The sequence below is a fragment of the Moschus berezovskii genome, chromosome 14 (assembly GCF_049115385.1).
Source record: "Moschus berezovskii isolate FMDL1 chromosome 14, NW_MosBer_1.0, whole genome shotgun sequence".
Classification (NCBI taxonomy): Eukaryota; Metazoa; Chordata; class Mammalia; order Artiodactyla; family Moschidae; genus Moschus; species Moschus berezovskii.
Window position 1 is genome coordinate 56466531 of NC_142473.1, and position 21112 is coordinate 56487642.

A 21112-nucleotide genomic window follows, 5' to 3' on the forward strand; every position below is an offset into this window, starting at 1 on the left:
GCATATGCCTGAAGCCTGACTTCACATGGGGCTGAAGCCATGGCGGGGCCTGGCCTAGCAGCTGCGGAGAAGACTCCCGCCCTGAGGGAAGGCTGGGCAGATGAGTGGAGATTCAACCTCTCCTTTCCTCTCACCTCTCTGGAGCACAGGCTTCTCTCTGCAGCTTCTCAGGAGGGCAGGAAAGGGAGGACACCTCTGAGGATCCAGGAGACAAAGCATCACCTGCTCTCAAGAGGGGAGGGAAGGATACAGGCTGGACATCAGGAGAAATTTTCTGGAGCATCAGAGGTTCAGCATCATCTAGCGCTCAAGGGTCTAGAACAGTGTTGTAGGGGACCAAGGGGCACCAGTGCACCCAAGGGATGTTCCCTAGGGCCACCGTGGTGCTGGTGGTGTCCCTACTTGCCAGGGTGTGGCGGCTTAGACTTGGCTGCCCCCCTGAGCCAACCAACCCCACTTCACCAAGGGCCTGGACAACACACCGAGATGAGGACGAGACAGCGCTCTGGGTCAAAGGGGAGGCTGACCCTCCCACCCTCTGGCCTCCGATCCCAGAGGGAAGCTGAACTCTGGTCTCTGGGATGAGGCACATACAGATGCCAGCGAGGGTGGAGACTGAGGCTGGGTCTGAGCTTCCCAGGTGAGGTAATGGACACCCATCTCATTGCTGGCCCCTGGGGTAATAAGCACTGGTCGCCTCCAGACCACGCCTACCACCCTAATTTCCTGCTTGCTGGAATTTAAGAAAAAGGAATGACTTTGGCCCCAGTCTCTTCACTTGATCCTTGGGGATACTGAAGCCACCTCCCAAAAGAGGGAGATGAGCTGAGGACCAGGTAGGAGTGCGTCTGATGTGGTTGACCCTTAGGACCCCACCCCTCACCTGGAAGCTTTCCTGGCTCTAAAGCCTACTCTTGAGCTGAAGGTAGGCCGAGGCTGCTGGCCTAGGACAAGGTGGGGCCCTGGGTGACCACTGAGGACAGTTCTGAGCTTGACCTCTTCTCACTCCACCTCCCCTCCTCCATGGGCTAGAATGGTGGGTGCTGCAGCCCAGGTCTCCGCCTCCCACCTGCTCCTGGAGCCAACCCTGCCACTGACCTGGAGCTGAGTCCCTGGACAAAGTCCCCTTCCTGTCCAGGAGGAACTGCTGTGACAGAGCCTGGGAACATCGTCCCCGACCACACCTGATAGCTTTCTGCCTCCATAGTAGAGGGAGGTTCTATGGAGGCCCGGGGTACGGGCTGGTGGAGAGGGCTCCAGAGTGTTAGTTACAGCCAGGTCACTTAGCCTCTTTGGGCCTCAAGGATTCTCCCCAGTTGAGGAAGCTGAATACTTGGGAGGCTGGTAGAGCGTGGACGGCGGGAGCCAGGCCCTAGGAGGGAACAGTTGCCGTGATGACCAGGGAGGGAAATCCAGGCCTGGACCAGGGCAGTGGCTGGAAGGGAGATTAGAGATGTATTGGACATAAATAAAACTGACAGCACGTGATGACCACTTGGATGGAGACCGTATTATCACCTTCAGCCATCCTTCTGGGACTACAAACTGCTTAGCCCTTCTGTTTAAGTGGATGTAGGCACTGTCTCCTCCAGGGTGGGCAGAACTTGGGGCTTAGTACCTATGCTTTGGAGCCAGACCAAGTGTAAGTTCCAGCTCTGCCCCGCACTAGCTCTATAACCTTGGCCAAGGCACTCACTCTCCTCAGCTGCTCCCCCTCCCAAGGACAGGGCTAACCACAGGGCTCACCCCTGTCCTGCCGTGAGGATTACCAGTCACCAAGCATAAAGCACAGCACCAGCCCACATGGTGGGCACTCGGTAGATGCAGCCTCCATCATTCATGGCTTCCCTGCACTCCTGTATCACACACCTTAGCCCAGGTGCTGACGGCCACTTCCCAGGCCCCTGAACTGTGAGTGCTGGGGCCACCCCGGAGATGCAGCATAGGTATCGCTTGACTGGTGAAAACAAATTTAGAATCAACTTGGAAGAAGCCCAGGGGACACTCACCAACCCAACAGGTGTCTGTGTCTCCCTCTCCCAAGAACCACCAGTCTGGTCACTCCAGACTTTTTTTTTTTTTTGGAAACTTTTTTTAATAGTTATTGAATGTTCTACAGCTTACAGTAAATATCATAGTTACAAATTCTTGGCTTCAATCTTTCAGAGTGATCACTATCTGATCTTCAAAACAAAACGGAACAAAAACCCAAAAGAATCCAAAACAACAGAACAAAACCAGATTTACACTTCATACACACAAGCGAGGCCGTGGGGCTTTCCACTCTTTACACTCCAGGCTGTGTTTTGAAAACACCTATAAGTTCTTTGCTCAAACTACTTGGAAGACACCGGTCAAAGGTTTATTATTATTATTTTAAATGCTTTTCTTTTTAAAATGTGAGTTCCAATAAAATTTAAAAACTAGATTCCAACCTGTAGATTAAAATGAATTAAAAAATACAAAATCATATACAACGCTCTCTCACAGGGATGGTACATGCCACGAGAACAAGTTTCTCCGTCGTGTGATATGAACAGGGATGCAGATGCCTTTTAGTCAGGAGACGGGGACAGGCCCTTGGGCCTTTAAAGGTCATGACAGGCAACACCACGTTGCTAGAGGCCTGGCCTTACCTCCCCTTGGGTAAGGAAGAGCTGCAGTCCCACCACAGATCCAGACAAGCTGGCTGACCCGAGAAGGTGGTCTCTGGCCAGTCCCACTCTTTCCCTGACTCTCAGGCACGAGGAGGAAGGCTGGAGCCTGGAGATGCTGGTCTTGCTGGGGTCAGGCCCAAAGACGACTTCACCCATTTGAGACCTATGGGCTGGTACTTATCAGCAAAGCTGTTATATGTGTTCTCTTCAAAAAAGGAAAATAGCCCCTCTACCAGGAGCTGGACTGGGTACAGGGCCTCACTGCCACAGTAAGAAGACCCAGGGACTATGGATGCAGCCACAGGGAAGCAAGCGTTCTAGTTTCCCTTTCTGGCTTTGTGGCAGCCAGTCCCAGTCACTTGGCCACTGGGCTGGGCTCAACAGCACAAAGGTAGAAAATACCCACTGGAGGTGGTGAGGGAGTGAGACCCAAGCCTGGCTCAGGCAAGGTCGGCTATGGAATGTTGAAACTGGCCCGTCAGGAAATTTAAAGGCCAGGCCCTAGAACCATGTAATGCCTAATTTCAGAAACAGGTTTTCTAGAAGGGGACATGGACAGGTAAAGGACAAATCCTGCTGCCAACCTGGCACACCTAACGGAGGCTGAGCTCCCTCAAAGGCTCAGCTGCGGAATCCGATGTTAGCCTGGCTGGGTCTCCACTGTGATCCAGCTTTTGGAGGTAAGCCTAGCCTGGATTCTCCTGGGGCTGGACACCAGCATGGAGCCTGCCCCTCCACTGCCCAACCTACCCCCTCTGGATTCCTAGGCTTGGCTATCAGCTGGGGACCACACACCCTACAGTGCTGTGGAATACAGGGTGAAAAGCAGAGCTTCCACGTGTACTTTCAACTGCAATTGAGGAGCAAATGCCATGGTGACATCTCAGTGACTGATCCAGCCACAGTGCTGTGACCAAGACCTGTGCCCTCTAGGCCTCCCTCTCGCCTCCCTCAGAGCAGAGCTGAGGGTCTGACATGCAGGGTTCCAGGCCTGATTCAGCCAGTGCCTCTCTGGACCTCTGGCCGAGTCCTGTCTGCACAGTGAGGACATCAGAACTCGGTGACCAAAGGATCTGCACTACTCCTATGCTCCATGTGCTTCACTTCTGAAGGGTACTTGGAACAAAGCCAGCCTCTCTGAAGACACACTCCCAGATCTCTGGAACACTTTGGGTGGCCAAGGGTAGGAGTTTGGATGAGGAGGACGGACTGCACAGTGTCTCTCTAGATCCTGGTCCTCACCCTTGGGGAAAACAAACCCAGGGACTGGATTCAGATGAACTTTTGGCCATTCAGGGCTACACCAGGTCCCCTGGAAGTGCCAGCTCCCCGAGTCTGGACAGTGGGCAGGCTCTCCAGCGTCAGAAAGCAAGGGTACACAGGCTTCCTAAGGACATAGGTCTTTCAGTGGACAGGTGCCCGGGGCTGCCCCTGAACACGTCTGCAGTCCTAGGCATCATGACCCCAAAGTGCTTTGCTCAAGTTAGGCCTCTTACTGCAAATTCCTGTCCTTTGAGTGCTGCCAGCTGGGAATGCCTCTGGGTTCCCAGGGCTCCTCATAAAAGTCCGCTCAGTGGAGAAGACTGACTTCCCAGGTTTCCCTGGAGTCTTCCTCTGTTTAGGGGAAGACAGCCCATCCCTTCTGCATGCTGGCCACCAAGGCCTGCAGGTGTCAGCAGAAAGAGCAGAGGATTTGAAGAGTTCAAATCTTAGCTCTTTCTCTGATGAGCTGAGTGACCTTTGGCAAGTGTCTTAAGCCTTCAGAGACTTAGTTTTTTCCATCTATAAAATGGGAATTTTGGCAATCAATGTCAAAGTACTTCGTACACAGACAATAAACTCTGGACAGGTGAGTGTCCTTTTTCAATATATAGGGAGGGGGATATGCACTTTACAGTCACTGCCAGGAGAGAGAGGAAGAGCAGCAACTGTCCTGTTTTGCAGGGAAGAAAGGAAATCAATTTTTCCAAAATGTGGCAGAAAGATTAAATTTCAGGCTCTTACCACTTGGGGGGCACTCCAGCTTCTAGACTCCAGCTTCCTGGGCCCCAGGCTAAGGAGAGGGAGGCAGGGAGAAGTTGGGGAAGCCGAGAGGGTTGGCTGGTGACTGGAACCACCTGTACCCCTAACCCTGCCCACCAAGCTTGTGGCACTGGTGAGAAGCAGTGGAATGGGGTGGAGAGGGCTTTGCTGGTGCCATGCTGCAGCGCGAATGTCATGTGGGTGCACCCCATGTCCTCTCTGGCTTGCTGGACTTCCTAAAATGACAGGGCCCCTCAAGCTCTGACCTTCCGTCCAGCTTGACCACTGGGCCATTCAGTATCTGTGGATGATGCTCGTGGTACCTCCTGATGGATATCTGTGATCCTACCAGGTGTGCTCCTCCTACCACAGGCACACGACTGCCTCATTCTCCTGGGCTCAGTCCCTCTGCAGTGACTCCCCAAGCTTGGCCAGGCTTGTGGATCTCTGTCAAAGCAAGAGGGTGAGGCCAGCTGAACTGGGGCTCCGGTGCTCAGACCGCAAAAGGGGGTCTGTCCTTGATCTTGAATTACATACAAGGGCCAGGAGAGGGTGCACAGCATCAAGTTTCAGTCCACAAGCCCGTGTGTGGAGTCAGATTGGAGGGAATGAGACCGCAGACTGGGATTCAAATGGCTCTGCCACTTACAAGCAAGTCACTCTGCTTTTCCAAGTCTCAGTTTCCTCATTGATCAAATGGGAGAAGCATCTGTTTCACGGGGTTAAACCAGATGATGGATGTGAAACTGCTTTGTGAAAACCGTGAGGCACTAGACGTTGGCTTTCACATACCGCTACAGAGTGAACGAAGGTACAAGGGTAATTCCTATCCCCTCCCCGCCAGGTCCTGCCCCAGCCCATCTGGAGGTGGCGGGGTCCGGGGGGAGCCTGCTGGGATGCCAGCATTCTGCTCACTTTGGGGCAAGTTCCCTTTCCTGCTCTTAAATAGGACCAGCTTCCTCATTTGTCAAATGGGTGAAATAACTCTGACCTTGCCTTTCCCTTAGGGTCAGTAAATTAAAGGCTGAGAAGTGCTCTGAAGTCTATGAAGCACCTGACAAATGCAAATGTTTCCTATTATTATTATAATCATTATTATTATTTTGGCATTTTCTAACATGTATGACATAATCTAAAACAACCTTCACCCACCCTTATACAACCAGAAAGTAGGAGGAGGTATTTGCCCAAAAAAAAGAAAAAAAAAGGATTAACACTGGAAAACTTTCTATTGTTTTAAAACAAAACCTTTTCAGTACCCCCGAGCAGACCGTTTAGAACAGCGGGGCTTCTCCTTACTGGTCCTGCATTTCCCAGGTCGAGGATGCTACTGGGCTGTGCACCCCTGGGAACAGCCAGATAGCCTCTGAGGTCCTCCTGGCCTAGGGGTTTCCTGATTACTTCCTCCTTTAGGGAGACATGGGAAGTAGGGGTAGGGATATGTCCACGTGTGCATGAATTGAAAATGAAGAGAGTTATTTAGAAGTTCTAAATGTTATCAGTGATCCCATTTTGTACAGTAAAATGTTCCTGTGCACACCGCCCCCCACCCCCCAGCCAACCATCCCCAAAGGGGCTGCTAGCCCAGCCAAGTGCCAGGTGCAGGGGGGCAGTGTTAGACAGTTGGGCTCCTGGCTGAGACCAATGGGGCCTCCTGACCCAGGGGTCCCTCTTCTCCCCAGAGAGCCCATGTTGCCTCCTCTCCTCTCAGGATGAGGGGCTACTGTCTTAACAGCATGGACTCCTTTTCAGCCAGTCCACCTGCTCCTCCAAGGGCTGGAGTCAGGTATAGGATGAGAGGTCCAGATGTCTTCACAGAATTTCCAAATGCTATTTCCTCATTTGCAATTTCTGTTCCCGCCATCTGCCCCTATGTGACCTCGGCAAGTCTTCAACCTCTGTCTTTGAAATCCATGGAGGAAAAGAGCAGAAACAAAAGCCCAGAGACTGTTCCAGAGCTCATCAAGTGTGGGCACTGCTGGCTTCATTTTTACAAAGCCAAGCCAATCCATCCCTAGGTAAATTTTTGTGGGCAACATGCCCTAGGCAGGAAGCTTGCATTTAATGCTAATTTACTGCAAGGTCTAGGGAAGTCCTCTCCTCTTCTCTGGGCCTCAGCTTCCTCATCTGTCAAATAGGGGAATGGATGAGATGATTGCTAAGGTCCCTTCAGTTCCATGAGTCGATGAAATGTTTATTGCTATTGCTTTTCCTTCACTATCCTGACCTCCAGAGCCATCAGCACCCACCTGGAATGTGGTTCCTTCACTTTGGCCATGAATGGCATAAGGTAACCAAGAACTTAGCCTGTCTGCCAGCGCCATGGACAGACGGGTGAGCCCTGGTTCTGGGAAGGACAAAGGGAAGGGAGAGAAATGCCACAGGTTTCCACTCTACTCAGGAGCAAGCTCCTCACCAGAGTGGATCCATGAAGGCTCAGAGGCCAAGGTCTAGATTACACTGGGCAACTGGCCTCCGAGGCTTTGGGAGGCTGGGATCCCACCATCCTGCAGCTGCTTGGCAGGTCTGAGGTCAAAAATCACCTTCTGAGGAAGTGCCAGGTCAGTTAACATCACTGTGCAAATTAGAGGGTCCAGGCCCAGACAATTCGGCCAGAGACCTTACAAGCCAAAGCCAGCAGGCAAGGGCCTCTCGACTCTCTTCCCTCTGCCTTCCCACAGGGACCCCTCCCCCCACCCTCCCTCAAGTTCTCCCAAAGAAAAAATCTGGTTTTCCCAGGTTCTCATCTGGGGTATTATTAAGCTGCTATGAACACTCCTACCTAATCAGGTGGCTTTGTTCTTGGTCTGTTGCGATGGTTCTCAGAAATATCAGAAGATATTTCATACCTTCAGCAATGTCTTAAACTAATCCTGCTTGAGAAAAATCAAAAAAGAAACCATCCTTCAGAGATGTGGCTTGCTCAATAGTTCTGAGTTCCTACCCTGGACCCAAGGGTCACCTCTACTATGCTCTTCAAAGGAAATCGCACCTTCAGCTGAACCACTGCAACAGACCCCACTCTCTGCCTGCCGCTAGACTAGGCTCCCAGGACTGAACGCTTGGGGAAGGAAAGGAGCAGAGAGGATGTGCCTGGTCAGGTAGAAGAAGGGTGGGGCTGGGAGGGCAGCGGCTCAGAGAGGGACAGTGGGGAGAGGCGGGAGATTAGAAAAAGCAGCTTTTACAAAAACAAAATAAAAACCAAAACCATTAAAGATGCATAAAGTGACCCTTGCACTTCCGTTGTCTCTTCTTGGAAATAGAGGTGGTGCTGCTAGGGAGCTGCTCCAGCACCTGTGTAAGACTTGAGTAGTTGCATACAATGTGTGACTCCAGGTCTAGGGGAGGAAGGGGAAAGCCATTAGTGACAGTGGTATTACTGAGGCCCTTCAGGGAGCTCCTCGACCCCCTCCCCTCATGCTTAGAGCCCTAAATGGAGTCCTCTGTGCCTTCCCAGTGGAGGGGCCCATTTCCCATGCAGTGCCAAGAGCTCTGGAGGAGGCGGTGAGGGAGACAAGGAGGCACGGCAGTGATTTTCAGTGACAACCCTGGAGCTCTACAGGTCACTGGCACTGCCTCAGGATCTGCAGAGGACAGGGGGAGCCTGGTGGTGAGAATGACCCAGGGTTTCTGCCTGGCCCCAGTCAGAGCCAACATCTGACTGAGATAAAAGTTCATTGGAAGGATAGGCCCACAGTTAGAAGAAGTCTGAAGACCATACAGTAAAGAGCACAAAATTTAGTACCAGAGGATCAGAGTTCAAGTCCCAGCTTAGTTTTCACTAGTTAAGTGATACTAAACTATATATTTATCTGTGAAATAGAATAATGATCCTTACTTCACAGAGCTACTGTGCAGATCATGAGATAACATATGCAAAGTATCTAGAATATATAGAAAATGACAGCTACCATAAAGAGTGATATTGCTGAAGCTGGAGCAGGAAAGCAACTAGTAACTGTCACCTACCCCCTGTTGACACCTGTGCTGCAGGCCAAGCCAGGGGCTTTGAGACAGTGCTAGTTGGTCACCCTCCCACCTCCCACCCAGGCCCCACTCACTTGGATGGGCGCAGGCTTTACCAGTGCGGGGGCACATAGCTGTACGCAGGGGTCCCTTGGGCCCTGTATGTTGGCATGGAGACAGGGTGTGCCCCAATCGCGGTGTGCTGGGGTGCAGTCAGCAGGGTACCTGAGCATCCAGAAGGAGAAGAGGAAACCTGATGAGGCCGCCCCAGGTGCTGGGATGAAGAGGACAGGCCATGATCTTTCACACAGCTGCTCCCCACCCGCTCATGAGCTGCCACCCGCCCCTCCCCACCTTGCCAGGAACCGTCTCCCAAGGGGAAAGCTTCCTGATGCTCCAGGACAGTCTTCAGTGGCCTCCTTTCACTCTTCTCTGGTGCCCCTCTCACTGCACATCACACTGAGAGGTGTCTGCTGCTTTATGTAGTGATGGTCGTTCCACTAACCTAGCTGTTCCTGAGGGTAGGCCTCTGGTTTGATCTATCGGTATTTGGTCCCCAGGACCCAAACAACAAGGCTGGCTCCCAGCAGATCTGCATCAGCTTGCTGACCTGATCTGGGGAGTGAGAGGCCTCAATGTTTACATTAGGGGCAGAGGAAAATCCCAACTCCCACCTCCTGCCCACTCAAGCCCTTGTACTCTCTTTCCCCAGAAGATGACCTCGCTGAGTCTCTGAAAGTTGGGTCTCTAAAGGTTATTCAGAGCCCTCTTGTCTTCTCATGCTCTTCTTTTAGTGCCAACTCATCCAAAGACTTCCCCAAACCTGCTCTTCCTCTGGTGTCTCTCCCTAACTCCATCCTCAGGGTTTCTGGAGTAAGCCAGAAATGGAGAAGGGGTCCTCCTGGACTCCTGTTTCTTCCAAGACTCACAATTAATTACTGGACAGGTCCCAAAGCTCCTGCCTGCTACAGAACATTGCCCTGTGCCCTCCTGTTTGGAACTCTGCTGCTAGCTGAGTCCTAGCATCATCTCTCCTCTAAACCACAGCTTCCCCCCCATATCCCCCCAACCTACCTGTCTCCACCTTGCAGTCAGACAGAATGACTAGACAAACGCTCTCTCTCCCGTGCTTAAACCTCTTTGCTAGCTCCCTGTTACCTACATATTCAAGACTCTCCACCACTTTATCTCTGACAGCAGCTCCAGCCACCCTTCCAACTCCATGCTCTCATTTTCTAAGCGATTTACACCATGTCCATTCTGTGAATGTGCTTTACTCATGTTCTCTCCACTGGACTGCCCTTCCCTCCTTCATCTCTCTGATTAGCCTCTGTTCACCTTTTAAGGCCTAGCTTACTACATCCTCCATGGTGAAATCTTCTGCAGCCCTGTGGACAGAGTTAGAGGGTCCCTAGAACTCCCAGGCACAGGATTCTTCATGTTATGCTACAGTCAATTCCATGACTGTGTTTTCCACTCTGTCGTGAGTTCCTGGAGGAAGGGGATGGACACTGACATAGATGCTGCCCTTACCTGCTGACATCGCCATGGTGGTACCGGCCACCATTCCCATGGCCACGCCGTTGGTCCTGGGAGCGGCGACAGGCGCCGGGTAGATGGCTGAGGGAATGCTGTTGGGCTGGACGACCGTGGTGTGGTGGATGACATGGGGCTGGGCAGCATACACCGGCTGTGTATAGTAGGCTCCCTGGGGGAAGAGGGGCTGAGGTCACGCCGGCTTTTGGAGAGGTGGGGAGAGAGGGAGGGGAGCCTGTCTCAAACCTTAACGGATGGTGTCTGAGAATCTCTGGCCCAGGGACACAAGGTCTGGGGCTCTGCTCATGGAATTACCGTGCTGGTGTGAATGCTGCCATTTGACATACTGGAAAAATGTCCTAGATGCAGAGCACTTCCCCAAATCTCTCTTACTATCTATTTCCCTTTAGGCCAAAAGGTTGGAAGATGGAGACAATGGTCTGAGGTGACACCCCACTGCCTGGATCACATGACTGCTTTCTGCTGTCACAGCCCACAGGTCTGCTGACCTCTGGGCACAGTAGACAGAGGGCCTGGATCATCTTAATCCAGAGCTTCTCAAACGCTTCTGCTAATAATTAGAGCCTCTGACTGTGGACTGAGGTAGAGTGAGGGTGTGTATAGGCTGCAAGGTTACTGCTTCAGTGACACAAGAGTGACAGCTGATCAGAGCCACAAACTCTCTTTTCCTCCCCCTCCACCCTACCCACCCAGGCTGGTGGCTCCTTTACCTGCAGAAGAGGTGGACCCAGGCTTCTACATGTACCTACCTGGGCATACAGATTCTGCTGGGGGTAGGCACTTCTGATTGGATACATGGCCGTCTGGTAGGGGTTGGGTGAAGGGGAGTAGGGGGGCGGAGCAGTATTACTCTGGGTCGGTGGGACCTTGTATGGTGTCCCCGCAGTATATCCTGTACCAAGGCAATAAGAGAGACTTCCAATTAGTTGGCAGAACAGCATTGCTGGGAGGCAGCAGGTCCCAGTCACGACTCCCCAGACAAGCATGGGCTGAATCCAGGCTGGAAACACAGATGAGAACAGACAGAGTACAAGGCTCCGCCCAGAGAGCCCTGGCCCCAGAGGCAGCTCCCTCAGTCCTGGTGCATAGGGCTGCATGCGTGGCATCTTTTATTTCTCTGTGTCTCAGGGCTCTGAGACACAGAAAGGAGGCTGGAACCAGACGATCTCTCAAGGGGCCCTCGAAACTCGGACAGTCTGGGACTCTGAGCCCTGTACCATGAGACGGGCAGTACGTGTGGCCGGGAGGCCCTCAGTCTGCCTGCTCTACACTGCACTCTCTTGTGCTTTTCAGTCTCCTCATTCAGCACCCTGGGACATTTGCTGCTGCTGCTTCTGTCTTGCTTTCTCCCTTACTCTCTCTTTCCTCCTTATCTTTCTCTCCCTTTATGGATTGCTCTCCACCATACTCCTCTTCTTCCCTGTCAAGTTTTAAGGTGGAAACCTCATACAAAACACTATTCAGAGATCCTCCTTTTCTGAGATGCTAAAAAACTTTGCTCTACACGGCTGGCTTTTCCTCCCCTCCTGGGGTTTGGGGGAGGGCCACTGCTGCTTGAAAGACTGAAGTCAGGATAAAAAAGATTCACATAGACCTGGAACCCAGGCCACGTCTGGTCAGCAGGGTGGATGGAAGCTGGGGCGGGGGCTGAGAAGTCAGGCTCCAAGAAGTTCACAATCAGCCATTCACACAAACTATGCTGCCTTTGAATTTCTGGAAAAGAGAGTCAGATCCTAAGTTCATAGGAAAAACTTGAAACAGAAATCACTTAGGAACAAGGCTATGTCCTTAGAGAATCACAACATGGAATGATTCTATGGAAACTGAGTGATCATCAGGTAGCCCCACTCTCTTACTTTATACAAGGGGATCCTGGGGTTCAGAAAGGGCAAGTCTTTCTAGGAACGCCGTCACCTTCTCTCTGAGTTGAAGGGACAGTGCCAGGGGACCTTGGCTTTGGATCTCCAATGGGGTGTTGCTGGAGATTCTTCCCTGTGGTCCTCCATCCTGACTTGGCCTGACTGACACATCACGAAACCTCTCTTGGCTTCAGGTCTTTTGCCTACAACACGCTCAACAAGCACCCATTCAGTAACATGGAGCTGTTTTATAAGAAGGAACTGGAGGCAGAGTAAACAGGGTGCTTTACTGGAAGAGAAGGGGTCCAGGCTTCAGTCCAGGCTTTCCTCCAATTTGCTGTAACTACTGCCAAGTCTCTGGGCCTTAGTTTCTTATTTTGTAAAATTAGAAGGCTAATAATGAAGATCTCTTCCTGAACTAAAATCCCATTGTTTTAAAGACACTGGGTCTCTTCTACCCTTACCCTCATTTAAAGCAGGCTGCCATACAGTCACAAATCTCTCTCAGGTCACACCACCACTTGGACATACCCTGATGAGGTACTTAAGAGGATGTGAGAGCTACTGTGTAGTTACCACACAAGGCACTACCAAAAGGTGTCCTGTCTTCTTCCCTGGAATCATGCCGTTTATCTTTCCACCTGTAGATTCATAGTTTGCTCTGTGAAAAACTGGAGAAACTAATTTTGTGGTCAAACATGCTTGGGAAATAAGTAGCAATGAGGATGGAGTGGAGAAAAATACATTAATGAGAAGAGAGCATTGATAAGAATCAGAAACTAACTGGAAGTGGAGATGTGAGTCAGCTGAGGAAGAAGTCTACAGCAGATTCCTCCAAGATTCTAGATTGTACAGCTAATCATGAAATGTGGTCCTGGGAGAAGCAGATACTGCAGGGGAAGTCAAGGAGTGTAGGTTTGCACACATCTAGAAGGAGCCGTTTGAGCTGTACTTCAACCAGAGAAAGTTTACTTGTCTGTATAACAAAGCGGATTCTCAAGATGGGCATGTCCCAAGAGCATGGACTATGATGCTAAGGGAGCCTTACTGCTATTCCGCCCCCTCCCGCCAAAGGAGGAGAAGGTGGGAGAGAAGAGGGGAGGAGGGGGAGGAAGAGGAGAAATATAAAATAAGAGAGGAATAAGTTTTATTCCATGACAGTGACAAGTTTTAAAGTAACAGGATGAACTGTGAATCTCAAAGGACAGGCATATGCAGGAGACTACTTCCAGATTTACCACAGGATCTTTTATTCATACTATTTACATTGGAAGCATGCAAACTACAATTTTTGTGTGTGTGACTGCAGCTTGTTTTAGAAAATCAAGCTTTACTGTAACACAGTCATGCCCATTCATTTACATACTGACTATGGCTGCTTTACCGGCTGAATGGTAGTTATGTCAGAGAGCATAAGGCCTGAAAAGTCTAAAATATTTATTATCTATCCCTTTACAGGAAAAGCCTGTTAACTCCTGACTTAAAGAAATAAAACACTATGGGGAGTCCTGCCAGAATGGAGAGCACCCCTCTTCCATGCAGGAGGGCAGGACACCCCCGAATCCTAAGAATCCCTATCTCTGAAAGCTATATAGAATAGGGTTATGGTGATGAGCAGTCTGGAGCCAGACTGACTGCCTGGGTCCAAACCCCAGCTCTCCTACTTAACCGTTGTAGAATACATCAGTTTCCTCATCTATAAAATGGGGACGATAATAATATCACTTACTTCATAGGGTTATAGTGATTAACACATGAATAAGTGCAAAACCCTTAGAAGAAAGCCTGACACAATAAAAACAGTTCATATAGGTCACCTATTATTCCTTTCTCTCTCCCTGTATAGACAGACAGTAAGCTTCCTGTCCTGGGAAGTGTGCAAGCAGACACTGGTCTGAAAGATGACAGTAGACAGGAAGCTAAACCCTGACTTTCATGGTGGGATCCAACTTGGAACACAGACTTCAGGATTCTAAAATTTTTAAATTTAATGGTTTAAAAATGCCATGATTTTAAGATTCTTTAAAGTTAACACACCAGTGGTGCTAGACTCTCCTTTATGCTCCCAGAGAACGTGTGCTCAAAGCTCTATCCCCTGGGAAGCCTGCACTCACCTTCTGTGTCACAAGGACAACCACACCTCACAAAGTGTTGAGACTGTCCCTCTGAGGGAGATCAAGAGGCGCCCAGAGACTGCAGTAGAATTTGGTTTCTACATCTAAGAATAACCTTATCTGAGAGTGTTTCCTTTCTTCATGTTATGAAATAGACACATATGAACTCAGAATACAAATCAGTTTAGCCAAAACACCCTTGGTGGCCAAAATGATGATGCTGGAGAAGAAGGCCTTGCCTATTTGTCCAGAGAGGTTGAGAAGGGAGAAGCAAAACTGCAGAGCTAGAAGATATCTTAGAGATCATCAAGACCAGCACAAACGTTTCACAGATAAGACAACGAGAGCAAGTGAACGACTGCTCACGAGCACCCAGGACTCGGTGCTCCCTCCTCTAACTACAGTCCCAAGTCCTGGGCTCTGTCAGTGAGTCAGGTCAATGCTTCTCTTAAGGAATACTTTCACTGGACTAGATAATATCAGAAGATCTTTCCAGTGCTGATACTCTAAGCTCTGAGTATTTCAGTGAGACTTTTATGAGAAAATCCTTGCAAAGGACATTGCATAACTGACTGATGGTCCTGTCCACACCCTTGAGGATCATTGGAAATTCCCCTGGGCTGGTGGCCTGGGCTACCTCAAGTATCACAGAATTCAGGGTTTATTACTTTATGCACCTAAATTAAAAAAAAAAAAAGCTGTTGGACTTGATGCAAACGAAACAGAACCAAGTCAAAACAAAGACTCATTGATTTTGCTCAAATGAACTTAGACTCATCACTTGATGCCTGGGTCTCCTGAAAAGAGTCCTACCTAAGTCTGAAGGTTACAGAACTAGGACTTTGGAATGCTATACCTTAAGGACTTTAGAGATTTGAATTCAATCCTCTCAATTGAATTCAATTCAGGTGAAGAATCTAGAGCCCAGGGGAGCAGCAACTTTTCCAAAACTGCACAGCAAATCAGTGCAGAGCTGGGCCCAGAGATCAGGGCTTACTATGCCCTGGGCAGAGTTCCTTTTTGGATCATACGTCTGTCTCCGTAGTCCAATCTTGGACATCTGGTATATTGGCCTTTGTGTCCCCATTTCATTAAAGGCAATATTGTGAGAGAAAAAAAGGAATTCAATAACTAGCAGTCCCAGCCCTGTCTTTTGAGAAAGGCTTTGTTTATGGTATCCTATTCTTTCTCTCAGGTTCCTAACCATAATTTTAAACTCCATCAAATAGGGTAATAAAGAGAGTGTGTATATTAGCGAGATAAAACCTTTTTAGCTCTCTCTTTAATCCTTCTGCACTGTCATAAATCTTTTTCAGCTGGAGAGCCCCTACCACTTTCAAATGCATTGATGCTCACATCAAGGATGCCTTTTAGACTAATCGGTTTATTGACTATCAGATTTATATGTCTGGACAAAGCTCTATGTATGAGGCTTGCCTTGACCCCCAAGTCTCCTTGTTGGCAGTTGAACAAGAGAGTGCTGAGTAAGTAGGAGGGAGACCTAGTTACAAACAGGCTTAGCAAGTGTTAGTGAAATTAAACTGAATTTTTCAAAGAGTCCTGAGTTTTCTCTGGTATTAGAAGCCACAAAATCTGTGTGCTGGGAGAAACCCTGGAGGGATATGGGAGAACCAATCAATCCTACCTCTATCTATAAATTATAAGAAAGAGGGTAAGCCTTGGCCCTTTCTAGTGACTGTGAGAGCCTGTGAGAGGACAGTGGGTTATAGCCACTGGACAGTTCAGTGGAGCTTCAGGAAGAGCTTAGCATGGTGAAAGGCAAGGCCTTCTAATACAGAGACTTCCTCGCTGTGGAAAGGACTGCCTCTGGAGGGAATGAATACTCCCCACTTGGAGACGTGTGAACAAAGGCTAGTTGGCAGCTGGAGAGAAGGCCCCTGACAGGGTGAAGGATACTGGGTACACAGCACCAAGATGACCTGGTCTCAGTTTACCTTCAGAAAAAATAAGGTCCAAAGCATGGGGATTATTCAGGGTTACACAGAACCAAGTCTAGAATCCAAGTCTTTTGGTCTTCCTCTCCAGGTTTCTTTCTGCTCCACTACAGTAGGTATGTCTGTATGCATGTACCTCCGTATGTGCAGATATAAGAGAATATGTATTATATGCCCATGCACATATATCATATAGATATCTGGAAAAACTCCCTACTGCTATTGTCTCTCTCTTAAAAAACAGTAAAATTAATCTCAAGAAGAAAGTCAGTAATAGAAACTTATCCTGGGTGAAACCTTTCTCCAGTTGTACTGCATTGGGCATATTACCTTTCTGAGCTTCAACTTTCAAACTAGAATAAAAATCCACCCAAATAGGACTATTGTGTAGATTAAATGAGAGGGTGATCATGAAAGCATGTTCTTCAAAAGGTGAGAAGTTATGTTGTATAAACTAGTTTATGTTGACAATGATAACTATGGAGAAAACAACATTTTAATGAAAAACTTTAAATACAACATATTCTTCTCATTTACTTACTTAATAGAGCAATACTTCATTGAAGCCCAGACCATGGGCCTAGTCTGCGACATCCCTCTGAGGGCCTGACCAGCCAATGTTGGCACAACTTAAGAGACAGGCGCTTCCCACATGCAAAGCCAGCTAGTCCTCTTTTGGACAGCTCCAAGAAAGCATGAAGATTTTCCCTACACAGAGTCAAAATGCCACTCAGGAATTTCTGAACACTGGCCCTCATTTTACCTAGTGGAGTAATTTTGTGCTAAAAATCAGAGGTGAAAGTGAAACCATCGGTCACTCCACTGAGCCTCAAGTGAATGGGACCCATCGGACCAGCCAGACCAGTTTCCGGCCTCCACCAGGAACCCCTGCACTTACGTTGCTCCCATAGTGTAGCTTCCATGCAAGGGGCAGTGATTCTCAAGCAAGGGGCAATTTTGTACAACATAGCCACCTCCCAACTAAGAATTATCTGCTCCTGATGTCCACGGTGCTGAGGCTGAAAATCCTTGTGCTTGCTGGAGGAGGCCCCTTTGTCCAAAAGTCCACAGGCCTTTAAACTGCCCTCTGTCTTTCCCCCTGAAATGCAGTAACAGTCCTTCCCTCATCAAACTTCTTGGCAGATGAGTACCTCCTCTCTCCCTCACTGCTTTGTGTCTCCTCAAAGTGGGCTGCATGATTAAAGAGGATGACCTTTTCCTGTATGAGGAGGGCCAATTTTTCGGTGGGTAGGAGAGAAAACCTCTTAAAACATGACAAATGTCAGTTTTAAAAGTTCCCTTTCCTTTCTTCCTAAGAGACAAATCAGTCCCAGCCAAGGGGAACAGGAAAGGAGGAGACGGGCTGTATTTACTGAAAGCCGCAGAGGATGCTTGGTAAGTTCGGTTCTCGGTCCCGGTGTCCACTGGGAGGTGGAAGGTGCCTTCAGTGCCACAGGAAGACGAGTTCTGTGGCCAGGCCTGTTTCATCAGCAGAGTTGCTTAAGGGAAGACACAAGAATGGCATTAGGCAGAAATAAGAAGTGGGCACCACCAATCACAGACACAAAGCAAGGGTCTTGGGCTGGACAGAAACATATAACCCAAGGGGCCCCATTCAGACACACAGGATGGTTCAGCCCTTCTGAGATGGGTGAGTGGTTGGGAGGAGTGCTGAAATGAGCTTCTAAGTGGTTTGAGGCTGAGGAAATCTGACCTTATATTAATCGGGAGACTCGGGATTTTCTACCCACTACTAAAAGCATGACAATGCTTATGAATACCACCTTCTACTGTCTGGCATTCTGGCCTAAGGCTCTGAGATATACCTTAGCCACTTTCTTGTTAATGTGTAGCAACTCGGAACCTTTGACTGTGTATTGGGCCAGATCAACTGAGTACTCCTTTTTCATGCCTGAAATCTCAGCTGGAGGTGTATTTAACAACTGCTTTCAAAGAGAGACCCCAGAATGCCAATTACCACCTGGCATGAACTTTGCTGGACTGCCATCTCTTGTAAGGGGACTGAGCTTTGGCAGCTTGGAAGGCACAGGCAGGCTGTCCAGCGGGATTCTCCCTGCAAACTCCTTCTCCTGTGCACCTAGCGGGGACCAGGCAGACAGACCTCTGGCAAACCTTTTGTACCTCCTGCTGCAGTGCTCCACCTGAGACATGGCCTCATGAATTAGAGATGAAATCTTCTGGGCCATTACGAAAGCAACTGTCAAACTTAAGAGTAGATGTGAAATAGAGATGAGGCCCAGTTTGAAAGAAATCTGCAGACTTTCCAGGCTGACTCAAAGCTCAGCTTGAGAAATGTGAAGGATGATGCTTCCTATGTTCTAGAAGTGGGGAGTGACTCAAAAAACTTACCTTCATGTGTCCTGTAGGGAAGGCGAGGAAATATAGTTTCAAAGGAGGGGGGTGCCTAATGTTTTAGGTATCTCCCTTGATCTATTTTCAAACACTACAGGAGAAATATTCCTGACCCAAACTTCTACTTATGACTAAAAATTGATTTTAGCAGTATCTTTTCCACTCAAATAAGGTCTTGGGAGTCATGGATATGGGGCATTTTAAAGTATATTAGTATTGGCAACAGTTGGATACACTTAAAACATTTTAACAAGGGGCTGAGGTAGACACAGTAGTATGAGAAGGAAATTTGCCTATACTCTCTCATTCCATCAGGACAAGGATGGTCCACTCCAGACAGATTCCCATAAACCCCTCTGCCTGCCCAGGTAACTGGAAACACCTCTGTGTCTTCAGTCATCAAAGTACTGGGGCCAGAGGAGGAGGTCAAAGACTGTTTTAGCTGAACCGAGGAAAAGAGTGTAGCTGTTCTGGGCTGAGTCTGAGCTTACATCAATGGCCCGCAATATATACAGCAGATGCTGAGAAATGAGAAGGAAATCATGGGCAGGGAAGTGACACTAAATGGAGAATTCTGGTAGAAGAAATGGAGATCCAGCAAAATTCCATGCAGAGTCCAGGGCCTTTGCTGGACATTAGATCATGACTCTGCAGACAGCACAGGAGGAGGAGGGCAGTCAATTTTAAACAATTACCTTGAGTTTCTTTTCCTGAGGGGTGGGGATGAGTGGAGTGGTGGGGATTAATAAAGGAACCAATTAGTGTTGAAAAATCCTATTAAGTTTAGAACCTGCCACTCCACTTGGCTGGAAAACCCTGACCACCTAAATCAACTCCCTAAAAAAGTAAAACATTCAGCTCTAAGAAGTCAGACAGAGCAAGCCCAGGCCCTCAAGACCCCACAGGAATCTACCAGAGAGCAGGAGCCTGAAATCTGACTGTGGAAAATGTGGATGTCCTATTCTGGTCCAGTTTTTAACCTAAATGGTGCATACTTTACCATAATTTTAACCATAAACCAAAAGTCTGACATTAGCCTGAAGGACCATGTGACAATTAAAGTCACTCAAAATCAACCAAAGAGCGAGTGAGGCCTACACTGCACTCAGCACTGAGGGGAGTGCCACGGTGGACAGGAACACACGTGGGTCATGGGCACCGCACACAAGGTTATTTATGGTCTAGCTGGGGATGCAACACAGCCACACGCCAACCAGAGAGTGAACAAGACAGCATCACGCACAGCAAAATAGTGTTCCAGGTTAACCAGGAAAGAAGCAAGTGCGACTGTGCCTTTGATTATGTGCTTCCCAACTGAGCTAGTGAACTAAACTATACATGTTTGTGAAGAAGTGGATATTTTTTTCTGGTTTCATTATAAAGAAAACAAAAACTAATATTTCTGTAGTTTTCTATATATAATATAAAATAATCTACATAACTGGATAAATATGAAGACGAAAAAGAATAGCAGCTGTCAATCTGCTCTCCTCATTAGTTAGATATACCATATGATCCTCCTTGTCCATGTACAATTCTAAAGTAACCTGTTGCTGGTAACGATTCAGAACTCAGTTGTGGAATGAAGACAATCCAACTGAAGCTTTGAGAGGTGTGGTAACAGAGAAGGCTGCTCTGATAGGCATGCCTGCTCCTGGTGCCATGAAAGGTACCAACTCCTAGAAATAATCTATATTTTGAATAAATACATGTGTATATATTTGTCAAATATTATTGAGGTGCACGTTTGAGACTGGTTCACTTTATAGAGTGCTGTATATGTACTATTCCTCAATTTAAAAAAAGAGAGAGAGAGAACCCATGACAGTGAAGGGCCACGGCCCAGTCACAGCATGCTGCCCACGTCCAAGTGCTGGGTTGTTCACATCCCTGGACACGGGGCCCTCACGCCCTCTGACACTTGAACAATCTGTTAAGCACACTTACAAGGAGGAGAGGCAGCAAGGGACCATCATCCTGAACAATGTAGTGTGTCAGGAAATCTTTTCTGGCCTGGGCTGTGCCACTTATTAGCTGTGGGACCTTGGGCAAGTCACTACACCTTTCTAAATTTCAGGTTCGTTGTCTCACAATATGACAATAAATAACCACTACTTGATTGCTTGATAGCACTGGTTGTGAGGATCAAAAATCAAGTATCCAGTCCAGTTTCTAATTCTGGTGTCTGCCCACTCCTCCAGTCTCACAGGTGTGGACAGCTCCAATGGAAGCTCTCATCACCTCCTACCTGAATTATTGCAACTGCTTTCTCACCCTGTTTTTAAACCTGCTAACTCCAATCTCCAAGCTGCAGTCAGAGTGATATTTCTAAGACCTGTATCTAATCACAAAACCTTCTTTCTTAAAACATCCCATGGTCCTCCACTACCTAACTCCTTGTGTGGCACTTAAGGACCCTCAAGATCTAGTCCTATGATCTCTCTAGATTCTTTTTGTTCTCGCTCTCAAACCCTACACATCAGCCACACAAATCGCTCACCATTCCCAGACTATGCCAAGAAGCATCACTTCTCTGTATTTTTGCTCACACTGCTCACTCTTCCTGGCACATCTTTCCCCAGAGGCCACCTGGTAGACATTTATTAATC

At 48.6% G+C, this 21112-nt stretch overlaps 1 protein-coding gene across 2 annotated transcripts in view; it reads right to left on the minus strand.

Annotated features, from left to right (window-relative positions):
• Positions 1-2237: 2237 nt before the first annotated feature.
• FAM168A (family with sequence similarity 168 member A) overlaps positions 2238-21112 on the minus strand; it is a 205639-nt gene continuing 186764 nt past the window's right edge. For both annotated transcript variants that reach the window (XM_055423642.2, XM_055423641.2), the window contains 5 exons: positions 17504-17629; positions 10952-11094; positions 10179-10353; positions 8741-8870; positions 2238-8017 (listed from right to left, as the gene is read on the minus strand). In XM_055423642.2, coding sequence (XP_055279617.1) covers positions 8758-8870; positions 10179-10353; positions 10952-11094; positions 17504-17629 — 557 coding nt within the window. In that variant the 3' untranslated portion in view covers positions 2238-8017; positions 8741-8757. The remainder of the gene's footprint in view (positions 8018-8740; positions 8871-10178; positions 10354-10951; positions 11095-17503; positions 17630-21112) is intronic.